Source organism: Osmia lignaria, chromosome 8 (assembly GCF_051020975.1).
Source record: "Osmia lignaria lignaria isolate PbOS001 chromosome 8, iyOsmLign1, whole genome shotgun sequence".
NCBI classification, from domain to species: domain Eukaryota; kingdom Metazoa; phylum Arthropoda; class Insecta; order Hymenoptera; family Megachilidae; genus Osmia; species Osmia lignaria.
Genome location: NC_135039.1, coordinates 12,113,454 through 12,125,833, shown reverse-complemented (window position 1 = coordinate 12,125,833; position 12,380 = coordinate 12,113,454). Strand labels below are relative to the sequence as shown.

Genomic DNA, 12,380 nt, shown 5'->3' with positions numbered 1-12,380 from the left:
TGATACAATGAAATAATAATATAAACGCATCGTTATTATCCTTTTTTTGTGGCAATCATTTAAAACAAATCATTGAAATTAAATGATCTGCTCCATTTTTATATATATATATATTTTCCTATGTATATATACACATATAATGTAATTTTTGTGAAAAGACCTAAGGTTCTACTATACTGTGATTACAAATCAAATAAAGAATGAAAAACAATTAAAAAAAAAAAAAAAAAAAAAATAAAGAACGTTACATTAATAATGATAAACAAACAGCAAAACAGCAAAGATTTTTCTCTGTCTGTCATAGGGAGAAACAAATACATGTTTCTTCTTTTTAACTTTTGTCTATTCGCTGCATCAGTAAAAGCTTGCTCTAACAAAAGTATAAAACAACAATACTGATTAAATAGAAAAAAAAAAGAAACGAAGAAACCAGTCTATTGAAAACTGACATATTGATTATACAAAAAATGTTTCCATAGATTTGAGAAAAAAAAAAAAGAGAGAAAAATGCAGTTGCTTAATTTACATTCTTCAGTTCAATTGTTTCTCACTTATTAAGCACTCAGTGTAACATCTTCATGATGCAGCATCATGATTGTTACAATTAGCGAGAGTTAAAAATGTGTCTTAACGTCGAAGTACAATTAATTTTTCTGTTTACCACAAACATGACACACAATGTTCGAAGATCGATTACAATTGGTTTTTTATACTTTCTAAATACACAAGGAGTTAATTATTTCGTTTACGTGTTGGCTTCGTTTTTTGTCCTTAACTTTTTTTTCTCGCGTGGTTACATCGTCTATCGTTTAAACAAAGTATTATTCGTGGGCCCCTACTTTTCTGTTGTGTATCTTTTCTTTCCCATTTTCTACTTATTACAATGAAAAGCAGGCACGAGTCAGGCGCGCACCTGTTCCTTCCTTTTACGTCGATCATTATTATTATGTTTTACACAAGTTTCCACTTTTTCTTCCTTTTATATATAATAATATTATACTATCGTTTCATTTTTTTTTTATTTTGCGATACTTCTGCTCTGTTGTATATTTCAATAATATGGATTATCATCATAAATCTTTTCTTTTCATTTTTCCCCTCCCTTTCCATTTTATTTATTATTTCAATCCATGGTTCTGCTTTGTTCGCTTCAACACTATTATTAAATTATTCCTTTGCTTACATTTATTGCGTTATCTCATATCAGTGCAGCAGCAACTGATCACGTTGTGTTACCATCATGGCTTTCTTTTTTTTTCTTCTTTCATTTTATGTCATTTTTTCCCCTCCCTTTTTCTCTTTTAGTTTTTATTTTGTTCTGGTTGCACGTTCAGGATGATTGATTTCTCAGAAAGAAAATCTATTCTTTACACAAAAGCGTAAAGTGGCATTTTACTCTTTTTTTCTTTTTTCAATATTCATCCGTCAGATCTGAAAAGTCACTGCTTCTAGCTTTTTATTATGTTTATAAGTTGTTTATACGTCGATTATTAATTTTGGAATATTCAAGGAAGATACATGGCGTATTTTTTTTGTCGTTTTGTTTTTGTTTCTGCATACATCTGTGCACTTATACAGTACTTGGGAAAACAACGTGTATCTATGTTCTACAGTGTCCCAGAAAGAGTGTTAGTCCTTTAAGGGGGTGGTAGCTGGGCTGATTCTGAACAACATTTTCCTTTGCGAAAATGTTGTTCGAAGCTTCGTTTTTGAATTATTTAGGAAAAACCCCTGACCAATGAGAGCGCGCGTAGCGCGCGGGCTCAGGGACAGCAACCTCGAATCCTGCGCCCACGCGCTATGCACGCTCTGATTCGCCACTATTTTTCCTTAATAATTCAAAAACGAAGCTTCAAACAATATTTTCGTAAAGGAAAATGTTGTTCAGAATCGCCCCAGCTACCACCCCCTTTAAGGATTAACACTCTTTTTAGGACACCCTGTATATTGAATCATTAAATGATAGCGCAAATTAGTTTTTTCTTTATATCTATGAAATATAGTTCCATCGATGAGATTTCATTTCTCTGTTCGTTCCTTTGAATCGCATTGGGAAAACTGTTTATTATATGCATACGCTGATAGATAGCTCACAATGAAAGTTGACATTGAGTTTCTTTTTTTTTTTTTTGTTCAATTTGTTTTTGGTTTCATATTTTTCTTCTTATTGTTCCTTCTTAGGTTTCATTTATTACAAGCAACTCAGATCACTGAGCGCTTCGGAGACACAGAAAAATTAACGAGATATTTATTTTATTTTATTATTTTTTTTTTTTTCTTTCTTTTTAATCACGGATGTCAAACATGTTCAACATACCATCGTCTCTCGTCTAAAGCACTTGTTCACCCCTTTTTTCATCTCTTTAATACCATTCTCTTCACGATCTTAATTACTCGCATAACTCTTTCAGGCTCAGTTTAACCGTCGCTCAAATTATATAAAGTTTTCTCATTGTCTTAATGCATTTTACGCAATAACAAATCTACAAAAATATAACATTTTTATCTTATCTCTCATTATATTATCTCAATAAATGGTTTTTGTTTTCTCTCTCTCAATCGTTCTCTCTAACTCTCTCTCTCTCTCTCTCTCTCGTTCATTCTCTTATTTATTTTAATGTTACTTCTGCACTTTAGACACATCTCCATCTTTCCCAATATTCTTTTTTTTTTTTACCATTTTGATCTTTTCCTTAATAACCGTGTTCTGTCTTGTTTCTCTGTTAATTATCATATTTTACTGATAAAACACCTTCCATTCTTCAAACTCCAATGAATCTTTGATAGAACGTCTTTCCGACTATTCTACGCATAAATAGTATCTTCTTCTTTTTTTTTTTTAAACATAATCATCTCCTATTTTATGCCGTCGCGCGCATCAAGTATACGATCGCCGGCTATTCATTTTTATGTACACCAATCTCACGCCACTTCTAAAGTAAACTATTCATATGTACAATTAAACGGGGGACATACATATCTTTGAAAATATGCTACAGAAGGGGGCAAATCTCTTATCGCAACAGCGAGTGTCTTCCCTTCAGAATTTTCAATCTGAGTTGAAAAAAAAAAAAAAAAAAAAAAATGAAACAAACTTTTGGTAGAATTTATTATGCACTCTTTGGTTCTCGTTTCGTTCAACCAAATGAAAAATATATCCCTGATTAACGCATGGAAAATTCGCGTGATCAACACGCTTGTAGCATATTTTTCAAACGATACCGGAAGCGTATCCGCAAGAGAACGCTCTTTCGAAGAACTTAGCTTTCATTTTCTTTCCAAAATTCAAACCCGATACTCTTACGATACACTCTCCGTGGATCACATAGGGTACATATTTTTTAAATCTTATCATACATGGAAATTTGTAATTCGTTCCGAAATCACTCGTTCCTTTCTCCTTTCGACGCAACAGCAAATAAATATATCGATCAGGCCGCGTACAAGCGTGGACACGATACTTGTTCGTTATTTCATATGTTACGCGCATGTACATGGACCGACACGCTATTAACATCCCACGTTTATATACATTATTTATTTTTCATTTCCTATATTCGCATTCACAGTCGTGCATCAACATTTTCTCCTCTCTTTAAACGATGCTTTTTTCTAAAAAAAAAAAAAAAAATAAAATAAAAAAAAATAAAGAAAACAATACTCTTTCTCTCCCTTACATCCTCACACTCTTAGGACATATACCTCCACTCATACTTGCACATGAGTTTTAATCACAACTTACATATAATATGCTATCGGGGGAATTTCTAACCTAAATCATATATAAATATATATTTTACCTATATGAAAAGCATCAGTCTCCATTTGCTAATGAATATTCTCAGTATCCTGCCTCGCGGTTTATCTACAAAACAAAAACCAGTAAACTATTCCGCAGTACTGGGTCTCTCTGTACACGTCCTAAGTAGATTTTGTTCGTCCGTCAACGTCCATGTAAATTCGTTTTCCCTATATTATTATAATATATCGTTCGTTTACACTAGAATTATCGCGACCAGATCAGAATACCAAGAGTGTCAATGCTCGCATTTCATATAATACCGGAAAATATATATTTTCATTGTAAAAAAAATAATCACGCTTCTTAAGAATTAAATACTTATAACAGCTGACGACTTTGCTCTCTCGTATTTTGTTTTTTCTTTTTCCATTTTTTTTCTTTTTTCTAATTTTTTTTTTTTTTTTTTTTAGTAAAATTAGCGCACGCATACACTAATCAGTCGAGTTCATCCTTATGGTGATTCCGAGCGGAGTAGTTCAAACACGCTCGTGTTAACACAAGCACAATTCTTTTTTTTTTTTTTTTTTGTTTCATTTTCGCTCTTATCTTACACACTGAATGGTACGTTTGGCAGTGAGGACATCGTATCGTGTACGTCGGAAATGGGTCTATCCTTGTGTTACATATCTTGACATCGCGTTAACCGATGCTTTTGTCTCCTATATTAGTTTAATTAGTTTTGGCCCCATCAGAGCTTTAGACATTGTTGAGTCCTTCTGCGTGTAACATTTGAAGGTTCTTTCCGGCTATACAAAATCTAATGTGATTGAATTAAAGAAGAAAGAAATAAAAGGAACTGAACTGTGAAAAGAATGTCATAAATGATCTTAAATATTATTCCTTATGTGTATATATAAAAACAATAGTACTATGGTGAATATTCTCACGTGTATAAACCTTCAAATGTAATTGCCGCATGATTACTCGTTACACGTTCTAAGATTTTAATTGCAGTCTTGAGTCACATCCGGGAGGTTTAAAAGTCAATAAAAAGGTGACGTATAAATACCTAATTTTCAGCGACGACTGGAACGACCAGCGACGCATCACCCTGCCCCTTTTCTATCCCTTTGCTATTCTCAACAGCGTCCTCGAATTGACCTGGTACTGGCAGTGCATCTTTTGTTGCATTCATGTTTGGAATCGTATCGCTGATGGGATAAATAAATTTTAACGTCTGGCTAGATTTCCTTGCAACGCGTGTACAATATCAATCATAGTGTCCGTTCGTCTAGTGGAAAAGCACTGACTTTAACATGACATTAACATAATCGTCTGATAAAAGCTTTAGAATTTCAATAATTTATTTGAAATTACAAAATACACTAGAATTACAAAATACTCGCATAGTGTATTTTGTAATTTCAAATAAATACTCGTCTAGTGTATTTTGTAATTCTAATGTATTTTGTAATTTCAAATAAATTATTGAATATTCTAAAGCTTTTATCAGATGATTATGTTAATTATTTTAACGCTTTTATTAAATAATTAGATTTATGATATATGCTGCGGTTAAACTTGGACTCCAAAGTCAGTGCTTTTTCACTAGACGAACCGACACTATGATTGATATTGGACAGTGAGAGGCAAAAGTGAGTAGAATAATTTAGTCTAATTAAAATTGGACTAAATAACTAGATTTTTTGGGAAGCTGTAAAAATTAATTCACTAAAATATGTATTTTCACCGTTTAAAAAAATTACAATTTGTTGAAATAGTAAATGGTAATTTTTCAACTTTTTTATGCGAGTCTATAATGAAAATTTAAAATATGTCTTTCGTAGATTCAGATAAATTTTAATTACTTATATCTTTTAAATGCGTTGACCAATCTCGATGAACTATTTTTCTTCACGATTTCAACAAATTGTAATTTTTTAAAAAGATGAAAATATATATTTTAGTGAATTAATTTTTATAGCTTCCCAAAAAACCTCATACTCACTTTTGCCTCTCACTGTAAGCACAGAGATATTCAACTTACTTATAATCAGTTATTCCATCGATGTTATTACCACGTCCTCTATTCTCTTTCTTTTCATTTTCTTTGTTCTTTTTAACGGTAGCCTTCTTTTTACCAGTTGCCTATATAAATCACTACAGATTAGTGCACTTCAATAAAATACCATTATTCAATTACGAACATGATATCTCATCACCTTCATCTGCGTCTTTTTCCCACGTCCTGCCAGTTGCGTACGGTTAGTACCACGGGTTTGAAACGTGGGTCGACCCATTGGGTTGAAGCCTCGCGGCAGACCATACTTGAGACCGCCGATCGACGTTACCTACAATGTACACCTTAAAAAGTTGTACTACATAACTTTATCATTTCGAACGGTATAACTTTCAACTGACGACGTGAACGCAGAGTTTTAAATTAGAGAGATAATTCTACTCACCAACTATTTTAATTAAATAAAAAAGAATGGTACCAATAAAAAAAAAATACTAATTAAACACACTTGTACTTGATGCAACTTCAATAATATTTAAGGGATCTTTTATTCAAAATAGGCTCTCAGGCTGTGTACATAAAGGCTATAAAAACTTAAAAAAAAATATATATATATATATAAAATGAAAAGATGTAACTTTCGTTTCATTCAGTCGCATTTAAATGATTGCGTCCATAACGTCCTACCTGTGGCGGAATCCGTCCACGAATATGTCCCTGCAGGGGCTGAGGTAGGCGGCCAGGTTGGCCGTAATTTGGGCCCCACTGTCCCACCACCACTCCAGCGATTTCTAACTGTCCACCCCGGGACGGTATTGGGCGACGCATCAAGCCGCGTTGGGGCATCGTTCCGCTTAAAATGTTCTGCGGCACCGATACAGGAATAGCTGTCGCAGAAGAAGCATTTCATTAATCATCAATTATAAATGTTAACACATTGTTGACCGGTCACGAGTTATCTAATTCAATTGATGAAACCCAGGTAATAGTAGGTGACACGAGAAAATTGCCGGTCAACAACGTGTTAATTGCACTCATAAATTGAACGTTAACAAATGTATCAGCGTCGAGATTCGCAGACTAAGACAGATGCGCGAAGTCCACGAAGCAATACAGCTGAATATGATCTCCTTCCAATCCGAGAATGTACCACTCGGAACATACGTGGCACATTAAGGCTGTTGGAAGGGAGAATGAAATTTGTATTAATTTTTAATAAGTATTTAGAATTACCTCTCGAGACGGGTAACGGTGTACGCGCATAAATAACATTAATACCCTCCAGTACAGCTTTCCTCATTCGTTCGACTTTCACGACACGATCGATGTAACCACTGCAAAGTTCCAGTAAATTTTTCGCGATCATAGTGCGAGCTAACGTATGGTGAAACAGTTTCCCGTCGAAGTACAACCACGGGCAGCACATCAGCCACGGGATAGGCGCCCCGCAGGCGTCGTTGGCTAAAAGAGCGGTCTCGACGCCGGTCATAAACAATGTAGCTAATTGTACTCCGCGCGATGTCACTAAAGGAAGCTGTATAATAAGACTGATAATAAGTAAATTTCTGGTTAACCCTTAACATACCAAGGGGGGTCCCCGAAGGACCCCAGAGAGTGATTTTTGATGATTCTGCCGTAATTATACCAACAAACTTATTCTTCATTTTTATATGTGTCCAGGATCCGTTTAAGATAAATATTACATAATTAGTGCTATAAAACGTTCGCTCAAAAATATAAAAACACACTTGAGGTTCTGGCAGAGACCCGGTTCTGCCGTAATTATACCAACAAATTTATTCTTCATTTTTATATGTGTCCAGGATCCATTTAAGATAAATATTACATAATTAGTGCTATAAAACGTTCACTCAAAAATAAAAAAAAATATATAAAAACACACTTGGGGCTCCGAGCGCGGAGCCCGCCCATTTATGACCAGGCGGTTCCCTTGACTTAGCAATAAAAGGGAGCTGCTGTTTTTAAGCCCACAAAAGCGCATTCGCCGCAGCTAATAATGCTTATTTAACTGATATATATTTTTAGACATCCAAAGAACCTACTTTGAGTAACCTTCCACGCTAAAATGTTGAGAAATTTTAAAAATACCAGAAGTCTCTGCTTGGTAAACAACATTCACGACTTAGGCTTGGTATGTTAAGGCTTAAAAAATGAATTTTGGTTCTTATGATCAAGTATACCTGGAGATCTTGTAAATACTGAGCGTTCATAAGCTCGGGTGAAAATGCTTGTGCAATGAAAGCATCTAACTCCTGACGACGTAGAATCTTTATTTTATCGGAAAACGACATAATATATCTATAAAAAAAAAAATTGTAAACATGTATCATTATAAATTAATAACAATTAAAATATAATAAATTATTGCTTACCTTAGTACACATGCCATGACTAAAAGGTGTTGCGGTACGTAAGAAGTATTTAACATAAGAGGCGTATCCGACCTCATACAGGTCAAGAATCCTCGCAACCGACGGCGTTTGTCGTCTATACCTGTCCTATAAACGGAGAAACACCAGGTGAATTTTTTAACGCTTATTCAAAACGCATACGAAAGACAATTACCCAAACCACAAACGCTGAATCGTAGGAACACCCCAGCCAATTTGTTCCGCCTTAACTAATTCAGGAGTTTGGTATGGATTTGACTTGGACCATACCCACTCCTTTATCACAACATCTGGGACTTCTATTTTTTCACTATCTATTGAAAAAAAAAATTAAACATACAGTAGGCAGTAGTGATATGTGCCTTGATATTCGGGTCGGTTCGGGAAACATCGGGCGGGCTCGAGCATACGTGCAGTCGGGTGGCCCGACTGTTTCGGGTCAGGTCGGATGAAGTCGGGCAGATTCGTGGGAGCTCCCGCGGGCTGCGGCCTAATTCTTATGCACTTGTAAATATTTGCAATAAGCATGTGCAAAATCTGTTTCATGTGGAATTTTGGAATAAGATAATTTTTATATGGAAAAATAATACTCGTAACGAATTTATTTGAAATGACAAAATAGATTTTGAACGTGCTTATTGCAAGCATTAACAAGTACACGAGAGTTGGGTCGCGGTCCGCGGGAGCTCGTTCGAATCCGTCCGACTTTATCCGACCTGACCCGAAACAGTCAACCCGCCCGAGCCAGCCCGATTTTTTCCGAGCCTGCCCGAATCCGCACATCCCTAGTAGACAGTAATATTTAATTTTCATAAATGATTCTCAAAGGTAACTTTGCTCACCTCCTTTCTCTTTACTCTTAGCAGCTAAATACATTCGGTGATGTAGATTAAATAATATCGCGTATACCATCTGTCTCACAGGTCTATAAATAAGATGAATAGATGGGAATTCACGGTGATTTTCGTCCTCGAGTAGGACAGGCAATTTAATCTCGCCGGCGATGAGAATTTGATAAATATGCGGTGACATCAATCCTTTCTGATGTCGTTCAGACGCGGTGCGCATTACTTCCGGCACCGTGGTAGGAATATTGGTTATCTTTTCCCCTTGTTTCCCCGAATCGGCCGTCGCATGGGACGGAGACGTGGCGGACGAGCTGCTACTCGAACTTGACGAACTAATTAGAAGATTGTGTGTACCGTTAATTGCGTGCCCGTTACCTGAACAAAACGGATGGCTATTAATTTCAAATTGTAAAAATAATATTTAACGTTCCGACGATATTTAAATTTACTTTGCTCGTCTTCGCTTCTAATATTGTCGGCGTCTCCGTGTCCCTGAAGACCCGGCGGATCTATCACAATTTGAGGGGCGGACTTCGCGTTCGCTGTTGCCTGTTTGTACGCGTTTAAACTCTCCCGTTCGCTTTCCACCGTTTCAGAAGCGAATCTCGACGTTTCCAAATTTGAATCCACCTCCGAGGTCGACGGTGTTTCTGATAAATTTGACTGCTGTTGCACGTTCTGCTTCGAATCTATTTTGTGTACTGAAACAACGTCTATTGATGTGTATCCATAAGAAAAACAGAATTATCGTCAGAAACTCGGTTAAGGGGGGGACCTGGTTTAGAGGATGAAAAAAATTTGGAATTTTTTTAAACAAATTGTAATCAACGGATTTCAATGAACCAGGGCTTATTTTAAAGCTTCTATTTAAACTAAAATCATTGTATAAAAAATGCTTATTTTTTGCAAATCATTTTGTGGATAAAAAATGAAAGTTTTCTTCAATATTGAAGAAATTTTCAACTTTCTAATATTTTTTTTAGTTCAAATAGAAGGTAAGTTCATGAAGTTTAAAAATTTGTTTGATTTATATGTTTCAAATAAAAATTTTTTTTATAAATTTTTATTTCCAATAAAACAGCTAAAAAGATCTTAAATTGATTACTATGATTTAAAGTTAAAAGTAGCAATTTTCGGTTTCCTGAACCAGGTTCCCCCTTAAATAAAAATACTTTTTACCTCTGTTCGGTTTCACCGGTTTGTAATGCAAGAATCCCTCTTTAGTTCCGTTTATGTAGTACTGAACCGACTGCCTCAGCTTCGAACACCTCGGATCCGACAAGGAGCCGAAAACTTTTTGCGCGACCACGTCGGGTTCGACGGATGGAAGGTCCCGTACGTAATTGGCGATCGTTTTAATCGTATGCTCCACGTTGACTTTGTTAAAACTAGCGTTGACGTTCAGTTTCTTGTAAAAATCAGCCAGGTCGGTTTCGGTTAAAATGTAATTTCCAAGTAACGCGGCTAGAAGACACAGCCTGTCGGATGGTATGTTCAACGATTTCAGAACATCGGGGAGAATATACTCCTTCGTATCCAGAGATCCTTTGTACGTAAGCTTTAACTGTTCGGACGAGAAGTATCTCGGTGGGTCAAACGCGGCGTACTCTGCATCGTCGGCTATCAAGCCATTAAAATTGTTCTCACGGCAATAAGCGATCACTTCTTGATGATGGTCATCCATGCTACATAAAACTGTAACGTTCAGATGTCTTAATGCCATACGTAGACTAGTTCTCAAGCACACAGGCGGAGTCCACCAAATTTTTGGCGGCGGTGTGCCCTTTGTTGAAATGTGTTTTAGTACCTGTAAAAAGTATTAGATTAGTATTAGATAAAAATTTGGAAGATTGAGGTTTGAAACAGTTTTAATGATTTATGAAAGAAAATCAATATATTAGATTCAATATTGTTACTTACATTATTTACTTTAATTCGCACTTGCAATTGGTTCTGAATCCAGTCTGCTCGTCTAGGAGATTCGAAACAACCATTGAAGAATACAGCTAACTCCAACCTTGACGCTTCGGTTGCATGAATAAGGACTACTAAAAACTGTAGCATTCTGTTCCACTGTCCTCCGCATGCCCAGTCTGAATAAAACATTCTTTGAGTATCATATTTTCCTACTAAATAAATAAAGAAATAAATACCTGAGAAATATCCTCCGTATAATCTGTCTAGACAACACTCTCCGTCGAGGACTAGCCTTAATTTTCCTGACTGTAATTGCTGCGTTTTACCAATACGATTGTGTTGTCTTTGAATAACTGTACGTGCAATTTTCAACAGATCCACAGGTACAGATCCTCCTTGTACAAAATTGCCATCCAAAAAGACTTGTAAATCTTGAATGCCCATTTTGTTCAAGATTCCGTGACGATATAAATTAGTAGACTAAATTTCTTTCACTTTTATATTACGTTACAGTTGTTTCCTTTCCTTTTTTTTAATAGTTAAGCAAAAATCTTTTGTTACTTTTCCGTCTTAGATGTTTTTACGATAGAAACAGATCTAATTTCAATTTCAATAATTTCAACCTGCAAAAACACATTTATTAATTAATTCCATTTACTGAGAGATTCTTTCTTTTTTATGCAATCCACACTGTCAGAGACTAACTATACACACAGATCATAAAATGTACTTGACAGATGCTTGAATAAGGAGTATATTTAAAAGCATCATTTCAGGAAGTAGATGAACAGTCTACCAAGATATTGTTCTGTTATATTATGAGAAACATTCGAATCCAGGCGTAAAAGTGTTCACGATGTCGAAAATAGAAACAACGGCATCACAACGTTTAATTAAAGAATACTCGGGAACCGAAAATTGTCATATTCGGTATACGAGGTATACCGACGCCATTTATTTTGTTTATATACGACCATCGAAGTTGGTAAATTTTTTTCTTTCCAATAAATCGATTAATTCGATCGAAAAGATAATCTTGATAGAAAGAAACAACGGGCAGGAAAGATTTTCTATTATTTCTCGGTTAATCGAAGGGACTCGAGAAAGAGGGGCTGCTTTATAGACCGGCATGGCGAGGGTCTCCGTTCGCGTAAAACTTACGCAAGGAATTCGCGCGGTTTCGTGACCAGTTTCCCTTACGAACGACACCACGGGAATTCCTTTTCGTTTAATTTCCATCGATCATTGATGAAATCGGTTAATACTTACGTTAAATTAGCGATAATCATCGTGGCCCCAAAGAAACACAAAACACACGGGCTTTGAGAGTAGGTGACGTCGGATTCGAAAACGGAAATGAGCGCTCGGCTACGCTCGGCTATCTACGTCGTTTGTCCCGATTCCACGAGAACGAAGCTTTCCCATTGGCTCGCCCGTTGGAA

At 35.8% G+C, this 12,380-nt stretch overlaps 1 protein-coding gene across 5 annotated transcripts; it reads right to left on the bottom strand.

The window, feature by feature from the left end:
- Positions 1 to 2,113: 2,113 nt before the first annotated feature.
- LOC117606644 (constitutive coactivator of PPAR-gamma-like protein 1 homolog) lies at positions 2,114 to 12,354 on the bottom strand. Of its 5 annotated transcripts, none has more exons than XR_004582006.2 (16): positions 12,208 to 12,354; positions 11,175 to 11,561; positions 10,942 to 11,114; positions 10,201 to 10,828; positions 9,471 to 9,734; positions 9,016 to 9,396; positions 8,349 to 8,487; positions 8,156 to 8,281; positions 7,964 to 8,081; positions 6,996 to 7,296; positions 6,450 to 6,649; positions 5,965 to 6,093; positions 5,790 to 5,890; positions 4,812 to 4,953; positions 3,801 to 3,865; positions 2,114 to 3,612 (listed from the first exon to the last, which is right to left on the bottom strand). XR_004582006.2 is itself a non-coding variant. In XM_034329361.2 (15 exons), exons 2-14 carry the CDS (start codon positions 11,380 to 11,382, stop codon positions 4,812 to 4,814), a joined length of 2,910 nt encoding a protein of 969 aa, XP_034185252.1. In that variant the 5' UTR covers positions 11,383 to 11,561; positions 12,208 to 12,354; the 3' UTR covers positions 2,114 to 3,612. The 5 variants fall into 5 exon arrangements, 3 of the variants coding, with proteins under 3 accessions (XP_034185252.1, XP_034185251.1, XP_034185255.1); XR_004582007.2 differs by having other exon boundaries at positions 2,114 to 2,483; XM_034329361.2 differs by lacking the exon at positions 3,801 to 3,865.
- Positions 12,355 to 12,380: the final 26 nt, after the last annotated feature.